General features: G+C 45.9%; 1 protein-coding gene across 1 annotated transcript in view; it reads left to right on the top strand.

The window, feature by feature from the left end:
• LOC124046196 (agrin-like) overlaps nt 1-14,593 on the top strand; it is a 516,157-nt gene that overhangs the window by 278,080 nt on the left and 223,484 nt on the right. Inside the window, 2 exon segments of the mRNA XM_046366308.1 lie at nt 8,816-9,040; nt 10,503-10,727. Coding sequence (XP_046222264.1) covers nt 8,816-9,040; nt 10,503-10,727 — 450 coding nt within the window.

Here is a 14,593-nt window from a genome sequence, read left to right as displayed (position 1 = left end):
TTATGTTTCCTATCGGCCTACTGTAAGTAGCCTATATGCAGCCAAATCAGAAAGATGAATGTGGTCAGAGACCTACTAAAGCAACACAGCCCCCTCAAGATTCTGAGCCTGCCAGGCAGGGTTGGTCCTACAAAGCCAAAGCCCCCTGATGGGAGAGCATAATATACAAGGAATTTCTTAAAGTTGCAAATGAGAACCTTGACGACCTTGTACCTAGCCGGTGGGGATTCCGGTGGGTTGCTCTCACCCAGGTAGTGGCAGTGCTGGAAACACGAGCTGCACTAACACTAGCTTCAGTCAGACTCTGGTTGCACAAAATAATCAAAGACTGCACAGAGATGCTTAGGGAAATGGTCACAACGGGGGACCAGCATGTGTGTGTTTCAGGGGAAGGGGGTGTACCTGATCTCCATCACCTCGGACTTGACAATTTGCTACATTTTGGAGGCCTTCTCAAACAGCTGCAACTGTATATGCATTTGTAAACTAAGTCCTTTCTTGAGTTGGGCTCTGGGATGGAACAACTGTTGAGCATCTGAGCTTATGATTGGTTGTGCGGGAAAGGGGTTATGAGTGTGTGTGTGTAACCCACATCTGTTGCAAAAAAAGAAACGTCCCTTTTTCATGAACCTGTCTTTCAAAGATAATTCGTAAAAATCCAAATAACTTCACAGATATTCATTGTAAAGGTTTTAACCCCTTGTCCCCATGCTTGTTCAACCATAACCAATTAATGAACATGCACCTGTGGAACGGTCATTAAGACACTAACAGCTTACAGACGGTAAGCAATTAAGTTCTGAGTTATGAAAATGTAGGACACTAGAGAGGCCTTTCTACTGACTCTGAAAAAAACAAAAAGAAAGATGCCCAGGGTCCCTGCTCATCTGCGTGAATGTGCCTCAGGCATGCTGCAAGGAGGCATGAGTACTGCAGATGTGGCCAGGGCAATAAATTGCAATGTCCGTACTGTGAGACGCCTAAGACAGCGCTACAGGGAGACAGGACGGACAGCTGATCGTCCTCCGAACTTCACACCTGCAGGACAGGTACAGGATGGCAACAACACCGCCCGAGTTACACCAGGAATGCACAATCCCTCCATCAGTGCTCAGAATGGCCGCAATAGGCTGAGAGAGGCTGGACTGAGGGCTTGTAGGCCTGTTGTAAGGCAGGTCCTCACCAGACATCACCAGCAACAACGTCGCCTATGGGCACAAGCCCACCGTTGCTGGACCAGACAGGACATGCAAAAAGTGCTCTTCACGCGGTTTTGTCTCACCAGGTGTGATTGTCGGATTCGCGCTTATCATCGAAGGAATGAGCGTTACACCGAGGCCTGTACTCTGGAGCGGGATCGATTTAGAGGTGGAGGGTCCATCATGGTCTGGGGCGGTGTGTCACAGCCTCATCGGACTGGGCTTGTTGTCATTGCAGACAATCTCAACACTGTGTGTTACAGGGAAGACATCCTCCTCCCTCATGTGGTACCCTTCCTGCAGGCTCATCCTGACATGACCCTCCAGCATGACAATGCCACCAGCCATACTCCTCGTTCTGTGTGTGATTTCCTGCAAGACAGGAATGTCAGTGTTCTGCCATGGGCAGCAAAGAGCCCAGATCTCAATCCCATTGAGCACGTCAGCGACCTGTTGGATCAGAGGGTGAGGGCTAGGGCCATTCCCCCACAGAAATGTCTGGGAACTTGCCGGTGCCTTGGTGGAAGAGTGGGGTAACATCTCACAGCAAGAACTGGCAAATCTGGTGCAGTCCATGAGGAGGAGATGCACTGCAATACTTAATGCAGCTGGTGGCCACACCAACTGGTCCCCCCCCCCCTTTGTTCAGGGACACATTATTCCATTTCTGTTAGTCACATGTTGTGGAACGTGTTCAGTTTATGTCTCAGTTGTTGAATCTCATGTTCATACAAATATTTACACATGTTAAGTTTGCTGAAAATTAACGCAGATGACAGTGAGAGGACATTTCTTTTTTTGTTGAGTTTAGGATGATTCACAATGAATGTTTGCCTAAATAATATTTGCTTGCCAAAAATGTTTGTTTTTTTCTGTAAATTTTGGTGATAGGTAACAATCCTTTGCACAAACTACCAACATTATTATGTGTATTATTATTATTAATAATTATTATTGTTTATTGTGGAAATTAAGATGTATTGTACATAAAAAAAATCAGTGTCAGTCCCAATTTTGGACACACCTACTCATTCAAGGGATTTTCTTAATTGTTTCTATATTGTAGAATAATAGACATCAAAACATTTCAATAACACATATCATGTAGTAATCAAAAAAGTGTTGAACAAATCCAAATATAATTTATATTTCAGATTCTTCAAAGGCGCTACCCTTTGCCTTAATGACACCTTCGGACACTCTTGGTATTCTCTCAACCAGCTTCACCTGGAATGCTTTTCCAACAGTCTTGAAGGAGTTCCCACATATGCTGAGCACTTGTTGGCTGCTTTTCCTTCACTCTGTGGTCCAACTCATCCCAAACCATCTCAATTGGGTTGAGGTCGGGTGATTGTGGAGGCAAGGTCATCTGATGCAGCACTCATCACTCTCCTTCTTGGTCAGAAAGCCCTTATACAGCCTGAAGCTGTGTTGGGTCGTCCTGTTGAATAACAAATTATATTCCCACTAAGTGCAAACCAGATGGGATGGCATATCACTGCAAAAGGCTGTGGTAGCCATGCTGGTTAAGTGTGCCTTGAATTCTAAATAAATCACCGACAGTGTCACCAGCAAAGCACCCCAACACCAACACCTCTTCCATGCTTCGCGGTGGGAACCACACATGTGGAGATCATCCATTCACTTAATCTGCGTCTCACAAAGACATGGCGGTTGGAACCCAAAATCTCAAAATTTGTCTCATCAGACCAAAGGACAGATTCCCACCAGTCTAATGTCCATTGCTCATGTTTCTTGGTCCAAGCAAGTCTCTTCTTCTTATTGGTGTCCTTTAAAAGTGGTTTCTTTGCAGCCATTCGACCATGGCCTGATTCACACAGTCTCCTCTGAACAGTTGATGTTGAGCTGTGTCTGTTACTTGAACTCTGTGAAGCATTTATTTGGGCTGCAATCTGAGTTTAATCAACTTGTCCTCTGCAGCAGAGGTAACTCTGGGACTTTCTTTCCTGTGGCGGTCCTCATGAGAGCCAGTTTCATCATAGCGCTTGATGTTTTTTGCGATTGCACTTGAAGAAACTTTCAAAGTTCTTAAAATGTTCCGTATTGACTGACCTTCATGTTTTAAAGTAATGATGGACTGTCATTTCTCTTTGCCTATTTGAGCTTTTACTGCCATAATATGGACTTGGTATTTTACCAAATAAGGCTAACTTCTGTATACCACCCCTACCTTGTCACAACAAAACTGATTGGCTCAAATGGATTAAGAAGGAAACAAATTCCACAAATTAACTTTTAACAAGGCACACGTGTTAATTTAAATGCATTCCAGGTGACTACCTCATAAAGCTGGTTGAGAGAATGCCAATACGGTGCAAAGCTATCATCAAGGGAAATGGTGTCTACTTTGAAGAATCTCACATCTAAAATATATTTAGATTTGTTTAACACTTTTTTGGTTACTACATGATTCCATACGTGTTATTTCATTGTTGTGATGTCGTCACTATTATTCTACAATGTAGAAAACATTTTAAATAAAGAAAAGCCCTTGAATGAGTATGTGTGTCAACTTTTGACTGGTACTGTATATATATATTTTACAAGCTATATGTAATTGCAAATTGAGGTGAGAGCGATGGAAATGCTTTAGGCATTTATCTGCGTCTGTTCTGTGGGTGGCATTGTGTGCTCTTTTCGAAGTCCTGGTCTTTCGGGGGCCCTGGGATTCGGGGGGATGGGGGTGGTCTGCTGGTCACTGGGATGACAACCCAACTTGGGATGGGGAAGGGTTTTAACTGGTGGAATAGTGGGGAACAATTGGAGGTTTACTTAGTAGCAATGCAAATATCATGGTGTAGTGAAATGGACACTCAATCACTATGGTACTTTTTAATGGTGAGTTGACAAACATGTATTATGATAAATATATTTGAAACTTGTATCGCATTAGGGTAAATTGTGAAATAAGTATAGCCAGTTATAATTGCTTGGCTTAGCAGATAATAAAAAAAGACAATCAGTATTTACCTGGCTAAAAGCGAAGGAATATAATATCTATTGTTTACAGGAAACTCATTCAAACATTTTGATGAAGTTGTGTGGAAAAAGGACAATGGGGGGCAAAAACTGGCAGCTTCATTAAATAGTACCGGCAAAACACCAGTCTCAACGTCAATAGTGAAGAGGCGACTCCGGGATGCTGGCCTTCTAGGCAGTTTCAGACGAGTTTCAGAAGAAAGTTCTTTGTTTCTAGCCATTTTGAGCCTGTAATCGAACCCACATATGCTGATGCTCCAGATACTCAACTAGTCTAAAGAAGGCCAGTTTTATTGCTTCTTTAATCAGCACAACAGTTTTCAGCTTTGCAAACATAATTAAAAATGGGTTTTCTAATGATCAATTAGCCTTTTAAAATGATAAACTTGGATTAGCTAACACAACGTGCCATTGGAACACAGGAATGATGGTAGCTGATAATGGACCTCTGTACGCCTATGTAGATATTCCATTACAAATCAGACATTTCCAGGTACAATAGTCATTTACAAAATTAACAATGTCTACACTGTACATCAATTTGATGTTATTTTAATGGACAAAAATTTGCTTTTTTTTTCAAAAACAAGGACATCTCTAAACGTCCCCAAACTTTTGAATGGTAGTGTATGTAATAATTGATCAACCCTACAAGCAATCCACGACTCTATTATTATGGTGGGAGATTATAATACTCTTTAAAATACCTCTATGGACCATAAAGGAAATCACACTACAAACTATCATGCACATGCACTTAAGGAAATCACGAATGACATAGATATATTGGAACTAGTGGATGTATGGAAGCTTAAATATCCTGACCTAGTGAGATATACAAGGAGGATGCTCTGTCACACCCTGACCATAGTTTGCTTTGTATGTTTCTATGTTTTGGATGGTCAGGGTGTGAGCTGAGTGGGCATTCTATGTTACATGTCTAGTTTGTCTAGTTCTATGTTTGGCCTGATATGGTTCTCAATCAGAGGCAGGTGTTAGTCATTGTCTCTGATTGGGAACCATATTTAGGTAGCCTGTTTGGTGTTGGGTTTTGTGGGTGATTGTTCCTGTCTCTGTGTTTGCACCAGATAGGGCTGTTTTTTTTCTTCTTCACATTTCTTGTTTTGTTAGTTTATTCATGTCTATTGTCTATATTAAAGAACCATGAAAAACCACCACGCTGCGTTTTGGTCCGCCTCTTCTTCACCACAAGAAAACCCTTACAGAATAACCCACCACAACAGGACCAAGCAGTGTGGTGAAAGGCAGCAGGAGAAACAGCAGCAGCAGGAGAAGCAACAGAGGCAGCAGCAGCAGCAGCAGTGGGAGAGGCTGCACTATTTGGATAAATGGACTTGGGAGGAGATCCTTGACGGGAAAGGACCTTGGGTACAGCCTGGAGAATATCGCCACCCCAAAGAAGAGCTGAAGGCGAAGAAGGCGGAGAGGCGATGGTATGAGGAGGCAGCACGGCGGCGTGGATGAAAGCCCGAGAGTCAGCCCCAAAAATGTATTGGGGGGAGGTACACAGGAAGTGTGGCGAAGCCAGGTAGGAGACCTGCGCCAACTTCCTGTGCTTACCGGGGGGCTGGAGAGACTGGGCAGGCACCGTGTTATGCTGTGAAGCGCACGGTGTCCCCAGTGCGGGTGCATAGCCCGGTGCGGTACATTCCAGCTCCGTGTATCGGCCGGGCTAGAGTGGGCATCGAGCCAAGTGCCATGAAGCCGGCTCTACGCATCTGGTCCCCAGTGCGTCTCCTTGGGCCGGCTTACATGGCACCAGCCTTGCGCACGGTGTCCCAGGTTCGCCTGCATAGCCCAGTGCGGGCTATTCCACCTCGCCGCACTGGCAGGGCGACCGGGAGCATGCTACCAGGTAGGGTTGGGCAGGCTCGGTGCTCAAGAGCTCCAGGGCGCCTGCTCGGTCCGGTCTATCCGTCACCACCTCCACGCACCAGCCCTCCGGTGGCAGCCCCCTGCACCAGGCTGTCTCTCCGGCTCATCCTTGCAGATGCTCCCGCCTGTCCAGCGCTGCCGGAGTCTCCCGCCTGTCCGGCACTGCCGGAGTCTCCCGCCTGTCCGGCGCTGCTGGAGTCTGAAGAGCCCCTCTGTCCAGAGCTGCTAGAGCCGCCAGAGCCCCTCTGCCCAGAGCCTCCAGAGCCCCTCTGCCCAGAGCCGCCAGTGCCCCTCTGCCCAGAGCCGCCAGTGCCCCTCTGCCCAGAGCCGCCAGTGCCCCTCTGCCCAGAGCCGCCAGTGCCCCTCTGCCCCGAGCAGCTGCACCTCGGTCCCGAGCAGTCATTGTCTCTGATTGGGAACCATATTTAGGTAGCCTGTTTGGTGATGGGTTTTGTGGGTGATTGTTCCTGTCTCTGTGTTTGCACCAGATAGGGCTGTTTGGTTTTTTCACATTTCTTGTTTTGTTAGATTATTCATGTCTAGTCTCTATATTAAAGAACCATGAATAACCACCATGCTGCGTTTTGGTCCACCTCTCCTTCACCACAAGAAAACCCTTACATGCTCAATCAAGTTAGTCGTCTTGACTACTTTCTTATGTCATTCTGTCTGTAACCAAAAGTTTAAAAAGTGTTGATAGGGGACTGAATGTGGTTGGACCATCAAATAATTGCCCATATATATTACTCTTACAGAATGTCCACGTGGGCGAGGATATTGGACATTTAATCAAAGCCAATGTTGGAGAATCTCATATGAATAAAGGAATAAAGTTGTTTTATTTGATTTGTTCCTGTAAGTATGGCTAAAGGTTGTTTGGCAAAATAACCAAATCAAAACGGAAAGCTCCTTGAACGTGGGAATATGCCAGTCCTATTGGGCCAAAATCAATTATGGCCTCTGCTCCGCACACATACTCTGGTTGGTAATAACTGTCACCAGTTGGCCTGCTCCATTTGCAGCAACACGTCGAATTAGAACTGAAACAAAGACACATTCGTTAGCGACACCACTCCGCCATGTCTAGAAGCAATTTGAAGACGAGAGAGGTAGAAAGAGAAAAAAATATGTCAAGATGTGAGGGATATGTGTGAGACTTTGATCCGACGGCACAGAAAAAAGCACTCTTCTTCCCTCTCCCAGATCCTAGACTCACATTAAGGCGACGAGAGTCGACCCCCAAGATCCACCGAAAGAAGAAGTGGAGCACAGTCTTCTGAGACAAACATCGCCTGAAGTGGAGGAATAAGACTTTCTTTAATTGGCGATGGGGGGGGGGATAAAACAAGAAAGGGTACACTGAAGGTTCGTGAATTACTATATCGTAGCATCCGTCCCTGAAATGAAATTCATAGACAAAGCATTGCTACAAAATAGAGATATTGGACACGGATAAACAGTGTTCCAAAAGTGGCAGTGCATACGAAATGAGAGTCTCTGCGCTTGTCAGAGGAACCCCACTTCCCTGGTGCTTCGTGCTCATAGAGAGTGTTTGTTTTAATGCCTGTCATGAATATGTATCGGGGATCTTAATCTGATGGCGCTACTTTGTCGAGAACATGAGATACCAAAATACCTCCGTCGGTCCCAGACGTCCACTCACATCGGCAGAATGAGTCACTCCGGAATGGCAGTGTTGTTTATTAAGTTGCTGGGAACAAAGTTCTCTATAGGGAAATACTGCTTTCTTCTTTTCAGAAAAGTACACATTCAGGGGCTCCCCTCGGCTGCCAGAAGAAGAGCAAGCTAAAGCATAGCAATTCAGATTGTATTGTGAATGCAAAATCTCCTTCAATTGGCCGACAGCAAATTAATGCAAGTTGTTTGTACAGCCAGCCATCTATGACCGTCTGGGAATCCTTAGTCAGGGCTGTCAAGTCGTTCTTCAGCCCAGAGTAACCCATCCACTGCACTTTTTCCATCTGCACACAAATAGGCTGACAAGCTGATGTGAAAAGGTAGTATGTGTACATTGTGTATTTAAACCTCTATGGAACTTGCTTACATTGTTGTGCTACTTATGGTAGACACTGAAGCTCCCTGGCCTTCTTGGATTCTCCAAAGTGTTTTCAATGGATCTTCAACCAATGTTTCAGTCAATAAAAGACCATCAGGGTTGACATGATGATGGCTCATTGTGATAGTCGAGTCAAGAGTTCATGCATAACCCATACACAACACTCCCCCCACCCTCAAGCACATACACACACACACACACACACACACACACACACACACACACACACACACACACACACACACACACACACACACACACACACACACACACACACACACACACACACACACACACACACACACACACACACACACACACACACACACACACACGTTGTTCTATCCTCATGGGGACCTAAAATGAACTTCCATTCAAAATCCTATTTTCCCTAAACCTAACCCTTCCCATAACCCTAACTTTAACCCGCAACCCTAAACGTAACTCATAACCCTAGCCTTTGTCCTCATCGGGATGTAGGAAATGTCCCTACGAGGGAGAGTTTTCCTTGTTTAACTATCCTTATGGGGACATTTGGGGATTTTAGGTCCGCACAAAGGTAGAAGAATCCCCCCACCCACACACACACACACACACACAAACCCTAATACCTACAGTACCTCTCTCTTCTCCCTCCCTGCAGCCCTGGAGGACCCGTGCAGTGAGGTGACCTGCAGCTACGGCAGCACCTGCATCCAGTCATCGGACTACTTGTCGGCCAAGTGCATGTGCCCGCTGAGCTGCGACGGTAAGCCCGAGCAGGTGGTGTGTGGCAGTGACGGCCAAGACTACCGCAACGAGTGCGAGCTCTACAAGCAAGCCTGCCACACCCAGAAGAACTTCCGCCTGCAGCACCAGGGATACTGCAGTGAGTCCCCTCGTATACTTCTCCTCTACCCTCCCTCCCTCCCGCTCCCTCCTTTCTTTTGTTCTGTTTTGCTTATTTTTTTATTTTGCTCTCTCTTCACATCCCGCTGGAGTTTCATTGTAATCTCTCTGACATCATGTGACGACTTTTCAAATTCATAGCTTTTTTTTCCTTCATGCCAACTCTTCCAGCTGTGTGGATTATTCACTGTCGACAAACAAAGCCACTTGTTTTTAGAGCTAGCCATTTTGAGAGTTGTTTTGTGTCACCCGCTGTTTATTTTGGTAGTTTTCTCCTGAGGACGTCTGACTTCCAGACATTTGCGCCGAGAGAAAGAGCCAGATAGAGCTAACCAGACAAACTAGCGTCCCCAAAAGTGAGACCCTGAGAGACTACAAAATGGAAGGGAGATGGAGTCTCAGGCCCCCAGAGGACGGCTCGAATATATATCCATTCAAAGCCGGTGAGACCAGGTTCCATGTTGCCTTACCCCTAGGGGGAGGCCTGGGTTCTCAGGAGAGCTGGCCCGGTGGGCCCCTAAATCTTCCTGAGCGATTCTGTCCAAGCTTTGGCTGTCTCAACTGGCTCGCCAGTATCAGACACATGGTGATGCTTTATATATACAGCTGGGGCTAGGCTAGCCAGCACCTCCACTGTCTGTATGTCTAATTGCCTCATCGGGGGTGGGTGGGGGCTTGACTGCAGAGTGCAGGAATCCTGGAAGCCGTTCTGGTTTGTTAATGGGAGATAATGGTTTTTGCAAATGGGATAATAGCTGGGCTTGTGTTGCATCATTGAATTTCTGGCGTTCAGGTATTTTTGCCAAAAAAAACAGAGTTGGTAATGGTCTTTATATACTCCTGTGTTAGCGATTCCAATGTGCTAATATACACAATCCCTACAATCCCTGACCTTGGCAATGTGTTGCTGGCATTGGCCCTGTTGTTGTCCTGCCTGCGCCGCCCGGGCTGTGGAAGTCAAGCTACCATTGTCACTTTTGTGTTCCTGTTTTTGCTCTTTGTTTCTCGAGCCAGGGCCTTTTCTCTCTCTTTCCCTCTCTTTCCCTTTCTCTCTCTCTCCGTCCTTTTGGTCTCATCCTCCTCGGTGGTGTTTCGAATGAATTGCTCGCAGCTTGGCAGTGTTTTAATGCGGCGTAGAGGTACATAAATCCTTTGTGTCCCCTTGCTCTATACAAGACTGTGTAGAGAGATGAGACGAAGTTGAGCAGGCAAACAGCTTCTATTTCAATAAACATCTCCCCAGTTCTATTATGATTACAGTTGATATGGCCACCAGCGCCAGCTGCCAGCCTGTCGTCCTCTTAGATCCATGGGCTTCTTGGCTTTCCACTTTGTCTTTCCAGGGCAGCCCGTGTTGATAGCAGGCCTATCTCCAGCATATCCCTGGTGATGGATAACCATGTCCTACCACTAACCTCTCTCTTTCTCTCCCCTGTTTATAGACCCCTGCAAAGACAGCGAGAACAGTCTGAATGTGGCGTGCCGGGTGGAGCCACGTACCCGCCAGCCCCTGACCTTTGCCCCCCCGGAGTCCTGCCCACCTGTCAATGAGCCACTGTGCGCCAGTGACAGCCAGACGTACGAGAGCGAGTGCCATATGACGAGGACGGGCATGCAGAAGGGCATTGAGCTCAGGATGATCCACCCGGGCAGCTGCAAGAAACAAGGTGAGCCAGCACGTTCATGCACGCACACACGAACTGCACTGCCTTGACCGATAGATAACTTACCATGTTCTTTACGGGCTGTGTTGTGTTACATGCATGACACCAGATGGTTTGCCAGATGGTGTGCCTTCTGCACAGTCAGGTTTACAGTAGATCAAATCAAATCCAATTTTATTTGTCACGTGCCAAATATAACAGTGAAATGTTTACTTACAATCCCTTAACCAACAATGCAGATTTAAGAAAAATACATTTTAAATAAGTATTTACCAAAATAAACTGTAAAAAAATGTTTTTTATTTAAATTAAGGAGCAACAATAAAATAACACTAGTTGGGCTTTACACAGGGGGTACCGGTACAAAGTCAACGTGTGGGGGCAGAGATTATCGTCCGGGTAGCCATTTTATTAGCTGTTCAGGAGTCTTATGGCTTGGGTGTAGAAGCTGTTGAGCCTTTTGTACCTAGACTTGGCACTCCGGTACCACTTGCCGTGCGGTAGCAAGGAGAACAGTCTATGACTCGGCTGGCTGGAGTCTTTACCAATTTTTAGGGCTTTCCTCTGACACCGCCTGGTATTGAGGTCCTGGATGGCAGGAAGCTTGGTCCCAGTGATGTACTGGGCCGTACCCACTACCCTCTGTAATGCCTTGCGGTCGGAGGCCGAGCAGTTGCCATAACAGGCGGTGATGCAACTAGTCAGGATGCTCATAATGGTGCGGCTGTTAAACTTTTTGAGGATCTGAGGACCCATGCCAAATATTTTCAGTTTCCTGAGGGGGTATAGACATTGTCGTGACCTTTTTCACGACTGTCTTGCTGTGTTTGGACTATGATCGTTTGTTGGTGATGTGGATACCAAGGAACCTGAAGCTCTCAACCCGCTCCACTACAGCCCCTTCGATGAGAATGGCTGTGTGCTCTGTCCTCCTCTTCCTGTAGTCCACAATCATCTCCTTTGTCTTGATCACATTTACGGAGAGGTTGTTGTCCTGGCACCACACTGCCAGGTCTCTAACCTCCTCCCTATAGGCTGTCTCATCGTTGTCAGTGATCAGGCCTACTACTGATGTGTAGTTGGAGTCGTGCTTGGCCATACAGTCATGGGTGAACAGGGAGTACAGGAGCAGACTGAGCTTTCACCCCTGAGGGGCCCCCGTGTTGAGGATCAACGTGGCAGATGTGTTGTTACCTAACCTTACCACCTGGGTTGTGGCTCATCAGGAAGTCCAGGATCCAGGTGCAGAGGGAGGTGTTTAGTCCCAGGGTCCTTAGCTTAGTAATGAGCTTTGAGAGCATTATGGTGTTGAACGCTGAGCTGTAGTCAACGAATAGTATTCTCTTGTAGGTGTTCCTTTTTTCCAGGTGGGAAAGGGCAACGTGGAATGCAATAGAGATTGCGTCATCTGTGGATCTGTTGGGGTGGTATACAAATTGGATTGTAGGGTAAGTAAGGTTTCTGGGATAATGGTGTTGATGTGAGCCATGACCAGCCTTTCCGTAGTCATTTAGGCAGGTTAGCCTGGTGTTCTTGGGTACAGGGACTATAGTGGTCTGCTTGAAACATGTTGGTATCACAGACTCGGTCAGGGATATGTTGAAAATGTGAAGACACTTGCCAGTTGGTCAGCGCATGCTCGGAGTACACATCCTGGTTATCCGTCTGGCCCTGTGGCCTTGTGAATGTTGACCTGTTTAAGGCTCTTACTCACATCGCTACGGAGATTGTGATCACACAGTCGTCCGGAACAGCTGATGCACTCATGCATGCTTCAGTATTGCTTTCCTTGAAGCGAGCATAGAGGTTATTTAGCTCGTCTGGTATGCTCGTGTCACTGTGCTTCCTTTTGTAGTCCGTAATAGTTTGCATGCCCTGCCACATCTGACGAGCATCGGAGCCGGTGTAGAGCGATTCAATCTTTGTCATGTATTGAAGCTTTGCCTGTTTGATAGTTTGAAGGATGGCATAGCGGGATTTCTTATCAACATCCGGGTTAGTGTCTCGCTCCTTGAAAGCGCCAGCTCTACTCTTTAGCCCAGGCAGATTACAGGTAGATGTTGCTTGTAATCTATGGCTTCTGGCTGGGGGTACGTACCGTCACTGTGGGGATGATGTCATCAATGCACTTATTGATGAAGCCAGTGACTGATGTGCCATCTCAATGCCATCTGAATAATCCCAGAACATATTCCAGTCTGTGCTAGCAAAACACTCCTGTAGCTTAGAATCTGCATCATCTGACCACTTCCTTATTGAGCGAGTCATTGGTACTTCCTGCTATAGTTTTTGCTTGTAAGCAGGAGGATAGAATTTGCCAAATGGGGGGGTGAGGGAAAGCTTTGTAGGCGTCTCTGTGAGTGGAGTAAAGATGGTCTAGAGTTTTTTTCCCTCTGGTTGCACATGTAACATGCTGGTAGAAATTAGTTAAAAATGGATTTAAGTTTCTCTGCATTAAAGTCCCCGGCCACTAGGAGCGCTGCCTCTGGATGAGCACTTTCCTGTTTGCTTATGGCCTTATACAGCTCGTTGAGAGCCATCTTAGTGCCAGGATCAGTTTGTGGTGGTAAATAGACAGGATAAAAGTGTGGTCAACAGCTTATCATGAGATACTCTACTTCAGGCAAGCAAAACCTTGAGACTTCCTTAATTTTAGATTTCGTGTACCAGCTGTTGTTTACAAATAGACACGTACCACCACCCCTTGTCTTACCGGAGGCAGCTGTTCTGTCTTGCTGATGGACCGAAAACGCAGCCAGTTGTATGATATCCATGTCGTCGTTAAGCCATGACTCGGTGAAACATAAGATACTACAGTTTTTAATGTCCCATTGGTAGGATAGTCTTGATCGAAGCTCATCCATTTTATTATCCAATGATTGCACATTGGCTAATAGGACTGATGGTAAAGGTAGATTACGCACTCGCTGTCAGATCCTTACAAGGCAATCTCCGTCTCTTCTTCATGTGAATGACAGGGATTTGGGCCTTGTTGAAAGAAAAAATCTTCATCCAGTTCGAGGTGAGTAATCACTGTCCTGATATCCAGAAGCTCTTTCGGTCTTAAGAGAGGGTGGCAGAAACATTATGTACAACATAAATTACAAATAACCCAAAAAACACACAATAGCCCATTAAACGCCAGCCATCTCCTCCGGCGCCATCATCATCATCATAGATGATACCGATCTGGAGTAATCCAATGTTCCTGTTGTGTGATAGGGGCTTCAGTAGACCACCGTGTCTGTAGCTTTTCTGCTCTCACCTCCACACATCTGAGACTCCCCATGGAGTTAAAGACATAGGCTCATGGTGTGATGCACTCTACTACACACAACTGTGGTTTTGTGCTTCAAATAATTCTCAGTTTCTGCCCTGCAACACACCGACTCTCTTTTGTCAGCAATATTTTGTCGTCAAGCTTGAGTACAGATAAAGACCGCTATTATGTGGATACATATGGGACTTCACCTTCTCAGTAGAAGCCTAAGCACTGTGTGTTCCTGTGAATTTATTTAGTTCTCGATCAAGTTAACAGGAACCCATTCTCTAACTGTCTTTTACTGAAGTGAAATGGATAGGCATAATACTTTTTAGTTTTCTAAAAAAGAAAATGTATTTCAACAGTCATTTCATTTGAAATGTAGATCAATGACATCATACGGTACGTCCCTCTAATGTTCGACTCCCAAAGAAGGCAGCTCCGTAATTAGGTTCCAGTATAGCATGACCACTTTACAGGAAAGAGAAAGAGAGGTATTGAATTAATGTACACATTTGATCCAGTGATGGAGAGCATAATGAATTTGACGCTCTGAATGCGTCTCAACCTTCTCTAAGATTGCCTCGATTCGTCGACTGATTTGCTG

The sequence above is a fragment of the Oncorhynchus gorbuscha genome, linkage group LG10, assembly GCF_021184085.1.
Source record: "Oncorhynchus gorbuscha isolate QuinsamMale2020 ecotype Even-year linkage group LG10, OgorEven_v1.0, whole genome shotgun sequence".
Classification (NCBI taxonomy): Eukaryota; Metazoa; Chordata; class Actinopteri; order Salmoniformes; family Salmonidae; genus Oncorhynchus; species Oncorhynchus gorbuscha.
Note: the sequence above shows the minus strand (reverse complement) of the source record. Positions and strands in the feature narration are given on the sequence as shown.